The sequence below is a fragment of the Triplophysa dalaica genome, chromosome 23 (assembly GCF_015846415.1).
Source record: "Triplophysa dalaica isolate WHDGS20190420 chromosome 23, ASM1584641v1, whole genome shotgun sequence".
Taxonomy (NCBI): domain Eukaryota; kingdom Metazoa; phylum Chordata; class Actinopteri; order Cypriniformes; family Nemacheilidae; genus Triplophysa; species Triplophysa dalaica.
This window is the reverse complement of record NC_079564.1, coordinates 18,354,214-18,367,597: the sequence shown is the minus strand read 5'-3', so window position 1 is coordinate 18,367,597 and position 13,384 is coordinate 18,354,214. Positions and strand designations below refer to the sequence as shown.

General features: G+C 42.2%; 1 long non-coding RNA gene and 1 gene segment (V, D, J or C); both read right to left on the bottom strand.

The window, feature by feature from the left end:
- Positions 1-884: 884 nt before the first annotated feature.
- Positions 885-3,515, bottom strand: LOC130413127 (Ig lambda chain C region-like). The segment is given in 2 exon segments: positions 885-1,398; positions 3,461-3,515. Coding segments are annotated over 2 exon segments (441 nt in total).
- A 4,405-nt stretch (positions 3,516-7,920) lies between these two features.
- On the bottom strand, positions 7,921-9,227 carry LOC130413011 (uncharacterized). The gene is made up of 2 exons (XR_008905432.1): positions 8,990-9,227; positions 7,921-8,638 (listed from the first exon to the last, which is right to left on the bottom strand). It is a non-coding gene; the product is annotated as an uncharacterized LOC130413011 (long non-coding RNA).
- Between the last annotated feature and the right edge of the window lie 4,157 nt (positions 9,228-13,384).

The following is a 13,384-nucleotide window of genomic DNA, read 5'->3' as shown; positions in this document are numbered from 1 at the left end:
GTGTTCATGGTACAGAAACAAAAGTTTCAAGTTTTGTTACTTTGGTCTAAGCATATGTCTATAGTCTTCAAGCAAAGTGCAAAACTGTAAACTCATTCATACTAAACTTGTGTCTATGCACAAGAGAGATTTCAGAGGTTTATCAGATTTTAAGTGAGGAATGATCAATGTGTCTCACACTGCTGTATCAGGACTTCCAAAGACTTAAAGAACATCCACTGACTCACATGAATGATTTTATTTTATATTTTATGAAGACTGCAGCCACTGGTCACTGTTTGTCTTGTATATAAAACAGAAGAGTTATTAAAGGATTAAATGTATTTAAGCTGCTTTTAACTCTAAATAATCTTTAGCTGATAGAAGACATTTATTATTTCAATAAATGAATGTGAGTGATGAGATGAGAGTGATTGTGAAGTGATGAATATGAAGGAAGCTCACGTCTCATCTGTCAGTCAAACTGAAGCGTCTCAGAAGAGAGAATAAAGTGAGAAACAGTGAAACTGAAACTCAGATTTGCATTATCAGGATGAGAGATTCTGTTCCTCTCACAACAGAGAAGATGTTTGATGTTCCTCTAACACAATCAACACAATAACACACAACAACTACATAACACACTCACAATATACTCTACACATTTGATTTAGTTCTCTCATACTGATTTTATTTTCATATTTAATTTTTTTTATTATTTTGATTCATTACAGACTATCATACTGCATATAAGAGGTTACTGCTGGTTTGGTCTCGTGTCAGTTTATCTGCAGATGTGTTCATGCTTCATTGACTGGCGTTTATTTTTATAGAATTGAAACCGTGAAGCAACAAATCACACAACACATTTTCAAAATTAAACGAGGTTAAAGAAACCAACAAAATAAAGTTTTATTTCTCTTTTATTGAAGTTTAACAAAAGAAACTCATCAGTGAATGAACGAAAGACATGTGAATAGAAAGCCACTGTTGTGAGACATGAATGAGAAGAAGAGAGCAGAAGACAGAGGATCTATTGAGAACACTGATCTCTCTTCACTTGTCCAGTGACTGTCTGGTCTCCTCGTGTGGCCTCACAGCTCACTGAGACGCTCTTGATCCAGTCGTGTTCAGAGAGAGTCAGACTGCTGCTCCAGCTGTACAGACCGTCCTTCTGCAGGAGTCCAGCGCTGTTCTCCTGAGACCTGATGTTCCCATCCACCTTCCAGCTCAAGCTCCAGTCTGAAGGGAAGCCCTTGCTGACCACACACATCAGTGTTGCTGTCTGCTTACTGGAAATCTCTTCACTGGACGCCGGCAGGACCGTAACTGTAGGACGAGTTACACTTGATATAGACACGACAGGGCAAAAATTGCCCAATGAAAAATAAACAGAAATGTTTAATAAAAATTTTTTTCCTGTTCAATCTGACATTTTTGAATATATAAAAATGTTATACAAACATACCACAAACATATTTAGAAAGTAGCATACAAAAGATTTAGAAACTTCCCGACTTAAAAAGAAAAAATATATTTCCCTGTCAGCATGTAACATTACATGTAAATTAGTAATTCAACACTTGAATATACGATTCCTGTAGTTCAAATGGCACAGCATGACGTTTGCATTAATTGAAGAAAACACACAATATGACCAAATTTAAAAGTTTATGGCTATCAAAGATTGGCCAAAAACAGTCATAATAAAAGTCTGTTAAAAAAATATCATTGAAGATTAGAATGTCAACTGTGCTAAATACGGTTCTAGTCCATTACAAAGGAGGAACACACCACAGTGATAGAAACTAATAGAGCAGCTGTACAAAAACCTCTGAGCGCTTCACTAACTCTCAATCATATAACAAACACAGCAGAAATTCATACACATTACAGTCTTATTTATTTAACTGGTTATTTACATTAAGAGACATTGTAGAAAAATAACAAAATGTCAAAAATTCAATGTTTGTTGTAATCCAGTTTATGTTTGTCTTGTGATCATGTCAGATGTGAGTAAATACTGAGAGAGCAGAACAGCAAACAAACATAATTGAATTTAAAACCAATCAACATTTAACAGGAGACACAATACAAAATCACTCGACTTTATAAAATGCGATTTTTTTTTTTTGTAGATCTGATATCTGTGTCCTGTTCACAAAGGACAAAACAATTTGAATGTGATGAGAGAATTAATTAAAAATATCAAAACTTTAACACAAATGGGTCTATTGTGTATATAATGGTAAAGGTGTATGATCTTTACACTTTCATTCACATTTTACTGCTTCTATAAGTCATATCTGCTATATTTAGTAAGAACATTGTCATTGTGTGTTTGCATAATGAGCGGATGCGTCAGAGCTCTGAGAGTGTTTATAGAGCTGTGAGTTTAACACTTCACAACTCAACACAAACACACAAAACATCAACAATGACCTTCATCATCAGCTTCATCTGGCCACTTTTATTCTCTATACAAGGTACAATTTTAAACATGCATTTACAAAACATGGCTGAAAATATTTGTTTTTATTCATTGTACATCACATCTGAATCTGATTTCACATTTAAATCTGATTTACTTTTCAGGGTGTAAATCATAGATCACAGTAACTCAAAGTCCTTCAGTGAAAACTGCTGCACCAGATGAATCTGTTACTCTGAACTGTAGATTCAGTTCAACTCCAGGCTGTAGCCCACACTGTGTGTCCTGGTACTTACAGAAACCTGGAGAAGCTCCTAAACTCCTGATATATCTGACCAACAGGCTTCAGTCTGGAACTCCATCTAGATTCAGTGGCAGTGGATCAAACAAAGTTTCCTTTCTGTCGGTCTCTCGACGTTGTGTCGAGAACGACTGATGGGGTTCGCCCTTGAGAACCAATCAACTCTGACTACTATAGAAAAGGCCAATGAAATTTGGCGAATGAAATTTGCATGCCGGTCTCCGCCCCCGGATATCCGGTATAAAAGGAAGCCGGCGTGCAGCATTCATTTACCTTTTGTTCTTCAGAGCCTTCTCTCATGACTACGAACAAAACGAAGTCAATGAATTCGTCTTCTACATTGCCGGATCTACAACGTGTTGCAGCGGATCGTCCCTACCTGCAGCGACCTTCCCCTGGGTGTCTCGGCGGTTCCGGAGGTGTTAGAGATTTTTTCTAAAAAAGTCCTTTTCAGGACTGACTGAGCATTCTCCAGCGCGGCATGTCCCGCTGTTCTCTTGGGTGCGGCACCCTCATCGAGGAGGGGGATGGACACGATCGCTGCGTTAGGCGTCTGGGTGTCCACTGCGGGCAGATTGTCATTTAGAAGTTGCGGTCACGGGTGGCTGTCTTCCTACGGGAACCAGCCACCATTTCGTCTGCTACCTGGGCTGTGACATCTGTGGCTACGGCACCGATGCCCACCCACGTTAGCAGCGTTAGTGATATGGGGAACTCTGCGAATGTAAACCCGCAAGCCAAGTGCTCACGGGCCGATCGCACCCCAATTCGCTCTTCTGATTGTTCCCCAACCGGCGGTGGCATACCGTCCGGATTCTCTCGCACACACTCGGAAACGATGTGTCCGCCCGCGGTGTCCGCCCGCGGTGCACCTGTGCCGCGGACGGCTACCACCTGGGGGGAATCGGCCACGCCTACCGCCCAAAGCGCGTAAGACTTCGGCATCACTGGTGTCGAAGGCTTGCGATGCCGCGGGCAAGGATGCCTCCTCCTCTCATCCTGCAGGTCCGCCAGGCCAAGGCGTTGAGAGAGCTCCAGGGGGGTAAGGCCGACTCGGGTATAATGCAGGACCCCCGTGCCGCCGCTGACAGCACTCTACGGGCGACCAAGGCGGCGGCACGGGCCCTGGGTCGGACGATGTCCACGGTAGTGGTCCAGGAGAGACACCCCCGGCTATACCTTGTGTAGAAGAGTGACACCAAGGAAGTCCGCTTTCTTGATGCACCCATCTCGCAGGGTGGGTTGTTGGTAACACCGTCGAGGACTGCGCTCAGCAGTTTTTGACGGTGAAGCAGACAGTGGCAATTAGCCATATTTTTTTCACGCCGCGACACGGTCGCCTAGAGGCCTCCGAGATCCCGCGTGACGACTGCTTCCGTGCAACCCAGGACCCCTTCAACATCGGCTCCAGTTCCTGGCGCCCACTTACTCGAAGAGTTTTTCCGTTCTCCCCGGGTGTACTTGCAGCCAATCGCACACTACACTGGACTTTGCTCGGCGAACTGACCTCACACCCTGGCGAGGTGTGAGGTCGTACACATACGACAGCAGCAGGTAAAAAGCCGGAGCCAACCTTCCCCCGCGACAGATGGTTAGCTCTGCCAGCCGACGAACCACCCCCTGGGGCAGATTACGAGGCACGTTGTGGTGACGACGGACGCCTCGCTGCAGGGGTGGGGTGTAGTGTGCAACGGGCACGCAGTAGCGGGGCGCTGGACGGGCCCCCATCTGCGCTGGCATGCAATTGCCTAGAGTTGTGGGCTGTGCGGCTTGCGCTGAGAAGGCTCCGGCCTCTAGTGCAGGGCCAGCACGTGTTGGTCCTCCGGGACAGCATGACAGCCGTAACGTACATCGCCAGGGTGGCGTACGCTCACGGCAGCTAACACAACTTGCCCGACGCCTCCTCCTGTGGAGTTAGCAGGTGATCCGCTCCCTGCGGGCCACACACATCCCAGGCAAACTGAACCAGACAGCCGTCGCACTCTCTCGTCAGTATACGCCTTGCGGAGAGTGGCGACTCCATCCCGGGTCCAGCTCATTTGGGTGCTGTTCGGACAGGCACAGATAGACCTCTTTGCCTCCCGCGACACCACCCATTGTCTGCTTTGGTACTCCCTGACCGAGGCCCCTCTCGGCACAGATGCCCTGGCGCTCAGCTGACTCCCAGGAGCCTCCTTGCACAGACACTGTGCAAGGTCAGGGAAGAGGAGCACCAAGTGTTATTGGTCACACCGCACTGGTTTAATCACACTTGGCTTCAGAGTTGATGCTCTCGACAGCGACTCCCCATGAACCATTCCCCTGAGAGAGGACCTGCTCTCTCAGGGGAAGGACACGTTCTGTCATCCCAGGTCAGACCTGTGGAACTCCCATGTCTGGTCTCTAGACGGGATGAGAAGATCCTGAGATGGCTACTCCCCCTATATGGCTGAGACCATCACCCAGGCTAGGGCCCCATCTACTAGGCGGTTACACGCCTCTAGACGGTGCCTCTTCTCGTCCTGGTGTCTTTCTCAACGAGAAAGACCCACTCAGGTGCTTGACCAGGATTGTGTTCCCCTTCTCACGAAACTGGAGACTAACATCTCCCCTCCAGACTGGAAGTGTATGTAGTCGCTATTGCCACTCATCACGAATCAGTTGATGGAAAGTTTCTAGGGCAACACGACCTGGTCACCAGGTTCCTAACGGGCGCGAGAGGGCGGAATCCGCCTCATCTCCGCTCCATACCCTCTTGAGAGCCCCTCGGAGGTTCCGATCTTCCTCACCTGAGTAAGACGGACCTCCTGTTTGCGCTCGCTTCCGTCAAGAGGGTAGGGGACCTCCAAGCATTCTCTGTGTCCCCGGATTGCCTTAAATTCGGCCCTGGCAAACTCTCACGTTATCTTGAGACCCAGGCCTGGATGCGTGCCCAAAGTTCCAACTTCTCCCTTCGGGGACCACAATCTGTAAAATTCTATTACCAATTAAAGGCGCTGTTGTATTCGGTTACAGGAGGGTGTTTGTAAAAGATTACAGTAATACGTATGTATGTTTTCACTAGTGTTTGTAAGAGGTATTTCAGTAATATGTGTGAATGAATTTCACTAAGTTCGATCGATGTTTTTATTTCACTAGTGTTTGTAAGAGGTATTTCAGTAATACGTGTGAATGAATTTCACTAAGTTCGATCGATGTTTTTATTTCACTAGTGTTTGTAAGAGGTATTTCAGTAATACGTGTGAATGAATTTCACTAAGTTCGATCGATGTTTTTATTTCACTAGTGTTTGTAAGAGGTATTTCAGTAATACGTGTGAATGAATTTCACTAAGTTCGATCGATGTTTTTATTTCACTAGTGTTTGTAAGAGGTATTTCAGTAATACGTGTGAATGAATTTCACTAAGTTCGATCGATGTTTTTATTTCACTAGTGTTTGTAAGAGTCATTTCAGTAATACGTGTGAATGAATTTCACTAAGTTCGATCGATGTTTTTATTTCACTAGTGTTTGTAAGAGGTATTTCAGTAATACGTGTGAATGAATTTCACTAAGTTCGATCGATGTTTTTATTTCACTAGTGTTTGTAAGAGGTATTTCAGTAATACGTGTGAATGAATTTCACTAAGTTCGATCGATGTTTTTATTTCACTAGTGTTTGTAAGAGTCATTTCAATAATTATGGCCTAAACGGCCCCTCATATTTATCACCTGCATGTGCTTCCACCATTCATGATTTCACGTAATACGTAGTTACGTTGAAAACTTGCATGTTCAACTTGTAAACACTGACTAGGTTCTTCCCCCAACATCAAGCGTGACCTTTTCAACGTAATTACGTATTTTGTGAAGTCATGGACGCGTATCGCAGAACAGAGCAAGGTGAGCATTTGTATTTTGTAAATGACCGATCGTTTCGGTAGACAAGACCCTTCTTCATCGTCTGGTATGGTTTAAAGCCATTTGAAGCTGCACTGAAACTGTCATTTTGACATTTAACCATTTGGAGTTCATTGAAGTCCACTATACGGAGAATAATCCTGAAATGTTTTCATCAATTACCTTCATTTGTTTTCGACTATAGAAACAAAAACATATTGGATGACATGTGGGAGGGTAAAGTATCATGAAAATTTATTTTGAAAGTGAACTACTCGTTTAATTCTCTTATGTTTGTATTTTAAAAGAGTTTCTTGTATGTATATTTGAGTAGAGATAAGATATTTCTGTTATGTGAACCACTGCCCATAATTGAATTAAGTTAGTGTAAAGTATTATATTTTAGTGTGATCTTTACACTTTTATTCACATTTTACTGATCTTTACGTCATATCTGCTATATTTAGTAAAAACATTATCATTGTGTGTTTGCATAGTGAGCAGATGCTTCAGAGCTCTGAGAGTGTTTATAGAGCTGTGAGTTTAACACTTCACAACTCAACACAAACATGCAAAACATGAACAATGACCTTCATCATCATCTTCATCTGGACACTACTATTATTTTACTACATTTTACGTTTGAATCTGATTTTTTTCAGGGTTTAAATCCCAGATCACAGTGAGTCAAAGTCCTTCAGTGAAAACTGCTGCACGAGATGAATCTGTTACTCTGAACTGTGGATTCAGTTCACCTCCAGTCTGTAGCCCATCCTGTGTGTCCTGGTACTTACAGAAACATGGCTCCTAAACTCCTGATATATCTGACCTACAGGGTTCAGTCTGGAACTGGTCAATTCTATTACAAGAGAAAGTTATGAAGACTTTAACCTTTTAAAAGTACTTGAGTATAAAAAGTGAATTTCATTTATGTCAGCTCATCGTTTAATATGTGTAACGGTCCTGTCTGCCCCTTTGTGTTCCCCTGCTTGTTTTCCCTGTGTTTTCACTCTTTGGACTTTTATTCACTGCATCTTTTAGTTCTGGACTCCATTACCCAGAACTCTGTGCACTGACTAATTATCTCTGATTACAGTCACACCTGCACTCAATCAGCCACATCACATATATTCACCACTCTCCCATTTACTATTGTCAGGTCTTGTTGCTTCATGTTCCAACATACTGTATTTACATCAACTTCCTTGGATGTTCCTTTGTGTATAGTGTAACAACTCTATAGTGTGGTTAACTATGTTACAGTGACAGGTCGCTCTAAGGACCTGATATTGGACCAGTGTCTAGGTTCGGTTACAGGAGGGTAAGAATCAAAACACTCAAGACACAGGATATGCCTAATTATATGAATGTATTTTGATTGGTGCAAAACAATGATAATAAAAGCAAATGTGAAAACCACAACAACAATGAAATAAAAATAAATCAAATGAAACAATTGTCCTTTTAAATCCCTTGCTGTTCTTTTAGATATCTTTTGAGCTCTGTTCACTATTTACTTCTAGGCTTTAAGTTATATTTTAGTCGTTTAGTTTCTAATTTTAGTTATAGATATTTAGTTCCGCTAACTTTTAGTTTAATAAGAGCTTTTGTTATTTTGGGGTTTAGTTCCTCCTCACTCTTTTAGTTCCCACTCATAAAATGATTAACCAAAATTAAAACAAAATGTGAGGAAGTAAATTACATTAAATCACAATAGACAAATCGAAACAAATTGAAACAATTAAATTTCTCAACAGTATAACAGTCGATTACTCCTCAATAGAAATATTATTTTTGTCAATCAAAGTGTAAAATATGTAAGTGTGTGCAAAGAGTCTTTGATGAAGGTTGTATTGCGACAGTCAATAGTGCAAAAGGATCCACGTCGGGAAAAGAATCTGATCCTTCCGATCAGAATGTACAATGAAAAAAAACGGATTCCACCTGTTTAGTTGAAAGCACTACCGGAATCTTCCGTTTGCGTTCCTCTCAAATCACTGTGGTTCGGGTGGGTAGGCTCGCCATCTCGATGTCAAAGGGTTCATCCAATCGCACAAAAAAACCTGACCTGTTCACACAAACAGCGTCTTAAGCATCATACACATTTGCACACCATTTCTTTTAGAACAACGCAATGTATACTCTTTACATTCATCAATCAACCATCTATATATATATATACACATGAAAATAGTATTTAAATACTCTTTTTCAACTCGTCATCACATATATAACATACCAGAATATGTCAATTTGTACAATATAACATTTAAGTGCTTAAATGGAATATTTTATCACCTTTCACACTTCTTCTGAACTATTTCACACTTTAAACACTTCAGAAACATTTCAAAACCTTCAATAAACAAATATAACATCCAGTTTTCAGTAAATTGAACAATATTACTCAAAAACTCACCAAATCCGGGGGTATTATATGTTTGATACCCGCATGGATTTACAGGGGTTCGAATCAGAAATTGTCAGTGGTAATATCGCAATCTCGTTCTAAAAACAACCCAATATAATCAAATAATAGGTCTACAGCATAATATATATATCATATTATACAGATATTAGAAAGGATTATTTAGATATCTGCCTTGGATTGATCTTGGATTTTTTCTCTCGCTCGCGATCAGCAAAATGCGTTCGCGTCTTACTGCTCCCGCGTCTCGTTTCTATGACGTCACGCGCAGTCGCAGTTTAAACTGAATATATCATTTCAGCATTTAGTCATTTTATTATTTATTATATTAAACTGCAATGACTTTAAGCAACATTCTATTTAATCCTTTTTACAATATGTTAGAATTATAATTATTTGAAAATTATATTATTTTCTTTCTGTTTCTCATATAGCAGGATTCTAACCTGTGTTACACCCTCCCCTCTTAAATCTATGCAAGTCCCTTTGGATAGCTAAAACTTAAGGCTTTAGGGCTTGGGGGTCTTACTGATTTGGGCTGTTCTGCAAGGGATTCCACAAAAGCAGTGTTCAGTCCTTGAAGCAGGGATTGGATAATGGATATCATTGGGTTCCCAATTTCCGGGTAAGTCAGTCTTCTTGACTTCTGCTTCACTCTTTTGGACCTTCTTAACTGAATTTCATCCTCACTTGTGATATGATCCGTTTCTTCCACAGGTTCAGTAAGTTCAGCAGATTCAGCTCTGCTTCTCCTCAATGGAACATCAGGTACACTTTCCTCAACTTGGACAGCTGGTATGTCATTATCCCTCTTATTTCCATAAGGTACGTCCAGTGTTTGCTGTTCTACTTGAGGTAAGTGGTTTCTTTCTTTCAGGTTCTCTTTTACAGGTCCTGTTCCACAGGATGAAGACTGAGTTTCGGGTAAGTACTGAATATCAGGTAAGAGTTCTACTTCAGATGAATCGTTTCCTTTGGGTACATTTCTTGCATTCGCAGTCTCTGAACCATGACTTTGGACAGATGTTTGAATTTCAGAATCAGAGTTAGAAGAAACATCTTTAGGGTTCCTGACCACATTGTACTCTCTGATGAACCTTTGTGTCGTAATGGCTGGGACTCCAGAGAATTGCGGTACGTAGTCATCTTCATCAGAACTTTGATAGTTTCCCTGACATTCATCAGTTTCCTCATCCCTATTTTGTCTGGTCAATGGTGTTTTCTGAGGCTTTGTTGCATTAGTTTCATCTTCCATCAACGGAGATAAGAATCCACAAGGTAACAACAAATCCCTGTGTAGAGTTCGTAAGGGACCTTCTTGTCTCTCGGGTTTCACTGTATAGACAGGTAATTCACCAGCACGACTCACTACAATGTGTACCACAGGATCCCATCTGTCAGCTAATTTGTGTTTTCCGCGTATTCTCACATTTCTGACCAGGACACGGTCACCTTCCTCGAGAGATGACTCGGTTACTCTACGGTCGAAACGGACTTTGTTTCTCTCTGCAGATTTGGCAGCATTCTTCTGAGCTAATTTGTAGCTCTCTTGAAGATGAGTTTTCAGTGATTGCACATACTGTGAGTGGAATTTAGGATTGTTTTGACCCACTGTAGTGTTGAAAATCAAATCAACTGGCAATCTTGGTTGTCTTCCGAACATTAGTTCATATGGTGTGAATCCTGTCGTTTCATGTTTTGTACAATTGTAGGCATGTACAAGTGGTTTCACAAAGTCTTTCCATCGAGCTTTCTCCTAAGTCTTCAAGGTACCGAGCATTCCTAGCAGCGTGCGATTGAAACGCTCGACCGGGTTCCCTCTAGGATGATACGGTGTAGTTCTGACTTTTCTGATACCAGCAATTTCACAGAGTTCTTTGATCGTTTTGGATTCAAAATCAGGTCCTTGATCACTGTGGAGTTTTTCAGGCATCCCATAATGCACTATGAACTGTTCCCATAGAGTTTTAGCTACTGTTCAGGCTTTTTGGTTTGGGGATGGAATTGCGACTGCATACTTGGTGAAGAAGTCTGTTATTACCAAGATGTCTTTGGTGTTGCTACGGTCAGGTTCCAACGACAAAAAGTCCATGCACACTAACTCTAGTGGCCGGGTTACTTGGATGTTAACTAGAGGAGCGGCTCTTTCTGGCAATGTCTTTCTGCACACACAGCGATTACAGGTCTTGACTTTATTTTCAACATCCATGGCCATTCTGGGCCAATAGAATCGGGACCGGATGAGATCAAGTGTCCGTTCTATTCCCATGTGACCCATATTATCGTGCAGACTCTCCATGATCATGGCTCTTAAGTCAGGTGGTAAAACAAGCTGGTAAGTTGTAAAGTCTCCAACGGCTCTTTTGCGATAGAGAATACCATCCTTTAACTCAAGTCTTTTCCATTCTCTTAACAGGAAAGGAAGTTCTGGAAGCTCACGTCTTAGTACAGGTAAGACAGTACATCCTGACTCTAATTGAAGAATTATTTCCTGCATGGCTGGATCATTTCTCTGTTTTTCTTTCAATTCCTGTTCTGACATGCAGGGAACAATGGACAATCCTTCCATTTGCTCATAATCTTCAGGAATTGCGTCGGGACTCATGGAAAGTGACTCAACAAGAGTGATACAATTACTGTCACCTGCTTGACATAAGGAATGTTTTTCACAGACAGCTTGGATTGCATCCATGGAAATGGAGATGGAATTGACCGTTTCAGGTGAATGGTACAAAGTAAACTGGCGTATGAGATCTTGTTCCTTTTGAGATGTAGGATCATTCACCAGATCACCATGCGGTCTTCTCGAAAGTGCATCCGCATCGAGATTGTTCTTTCCAGGTCGATACTGGAGAGTAAAGGAAAAGGTAGACAAAGCAGCTAACCACCTATAGCTTGTTGCATCTAACTTGGCTGAAGTTAAGACATAAGTGAGGGGGTTGCTGTCTGTAATCACCTTGAAATTGCTTCCATAGAGGTAATCGCAGAACTTTTCAGTAACTGCCCACTTCAAGGCTAGGAATTCCAGTTTGTGAGCAGGATACCGGGCTTCACTTCTTGACAATCCTCTACTGGCGTACGCAATTACTCGTAGCACTCCCTCTTGCTCTTGGTAGAGTGCTGCACCTAGTCCAGTGGTGCTCGCGTCTGTATGTAGCACATACGGTAACCCAGGATCTGCGAATCCTAACACTGGTGCTTCGGTAAGTTTTGAGATGAGTGTTTCAAATGCTTGCTGACAGTCAGTAGTCCAGCGTTCTCCAAAAGGTACTTTGGGATCAAGGTAAGTCTTTTCATTACTTTTTGTCCTGCAACTTTTCTGAAGCGGAGGGTATCCTCCAGTAAGTCCATTCAACGGCTTCACTACTTTTGCATAGTCCTTGATAAATCGCCGGTAATAACCGGAAAAACCCAAGAAAGAACGCAACTCTTTCAAGTTTTTCGGACTTGGCCAGGTCTTGATGGCTTCTATTTTCTGGGGATCCGTCTCCACACCGTTTTCTGAGACGATGTGACCGAGATACTTGACTGACGTCTGGAAAAACTTGCACTTCTCCAATGAAAGCTTTAATCCATAATCTTTCAAACGTCCTAAGACATGAAGAAGACGTCTTTCATGCTCTTCTAGGGTATCTGAGAAGACAATCAAATCGTCCAAGAACACTAGGACTTCTGAGAGGTTGATGTCGCCCATGCATTTCTCCATCAGCCTTTGGAATGTGCTGGGAGCGTTCGTGATACCTTGGGGCATCCTATTAAACTCCCAAAAACCTAATGGGCATACGAAAGCGGTCTTGGGTTTGTCTTTCTCTTCTAGTTCGATCTGATAATACCCAGATTTGAGATCAAGCACTGAGAACCACTTTGAACCTCGAAGTGCTGAAAAAGTTTCCTCCAAGTTGGGTAAGGCATATGCATCCTTGATGGTCTGCGTATTCAGCTTGCGGTAGTCGATGCAAAGTCTTATATCGCCGTTCTTCTTCCTCACTACGACGATAGGGGAAGGATAATACCAGCATCAAGCAATTCCTCTAGATGTCTGCGGACAGCTTCAAGATCGTTGGGATGGATCGGTCTTGCTTTATGCTTGAAGGGGGTTTCGTCGTGTAACTTGATGGTGTGTTTCACTTTGTTCGTTTGTCCAACATCCATGTCGTGCAATGCAAAGACTTCGGGCATGGCGCGCAGTTTCTGAGTGATTCTCTTCTTCCATTCTCCTGGCAAACTGGAATCACCAAAGTCAAAGCAAAGTTCTTTGTTGGGTTCTGCTCGGACATTTGATACTGAACAATCAGACTGCACAACGTTGTGTGACATCACTTTCTGCAGTGCATGAATGTCTGCAATCACACTTTTTCCAGGGATGATGATATCATGCTCTGTCTC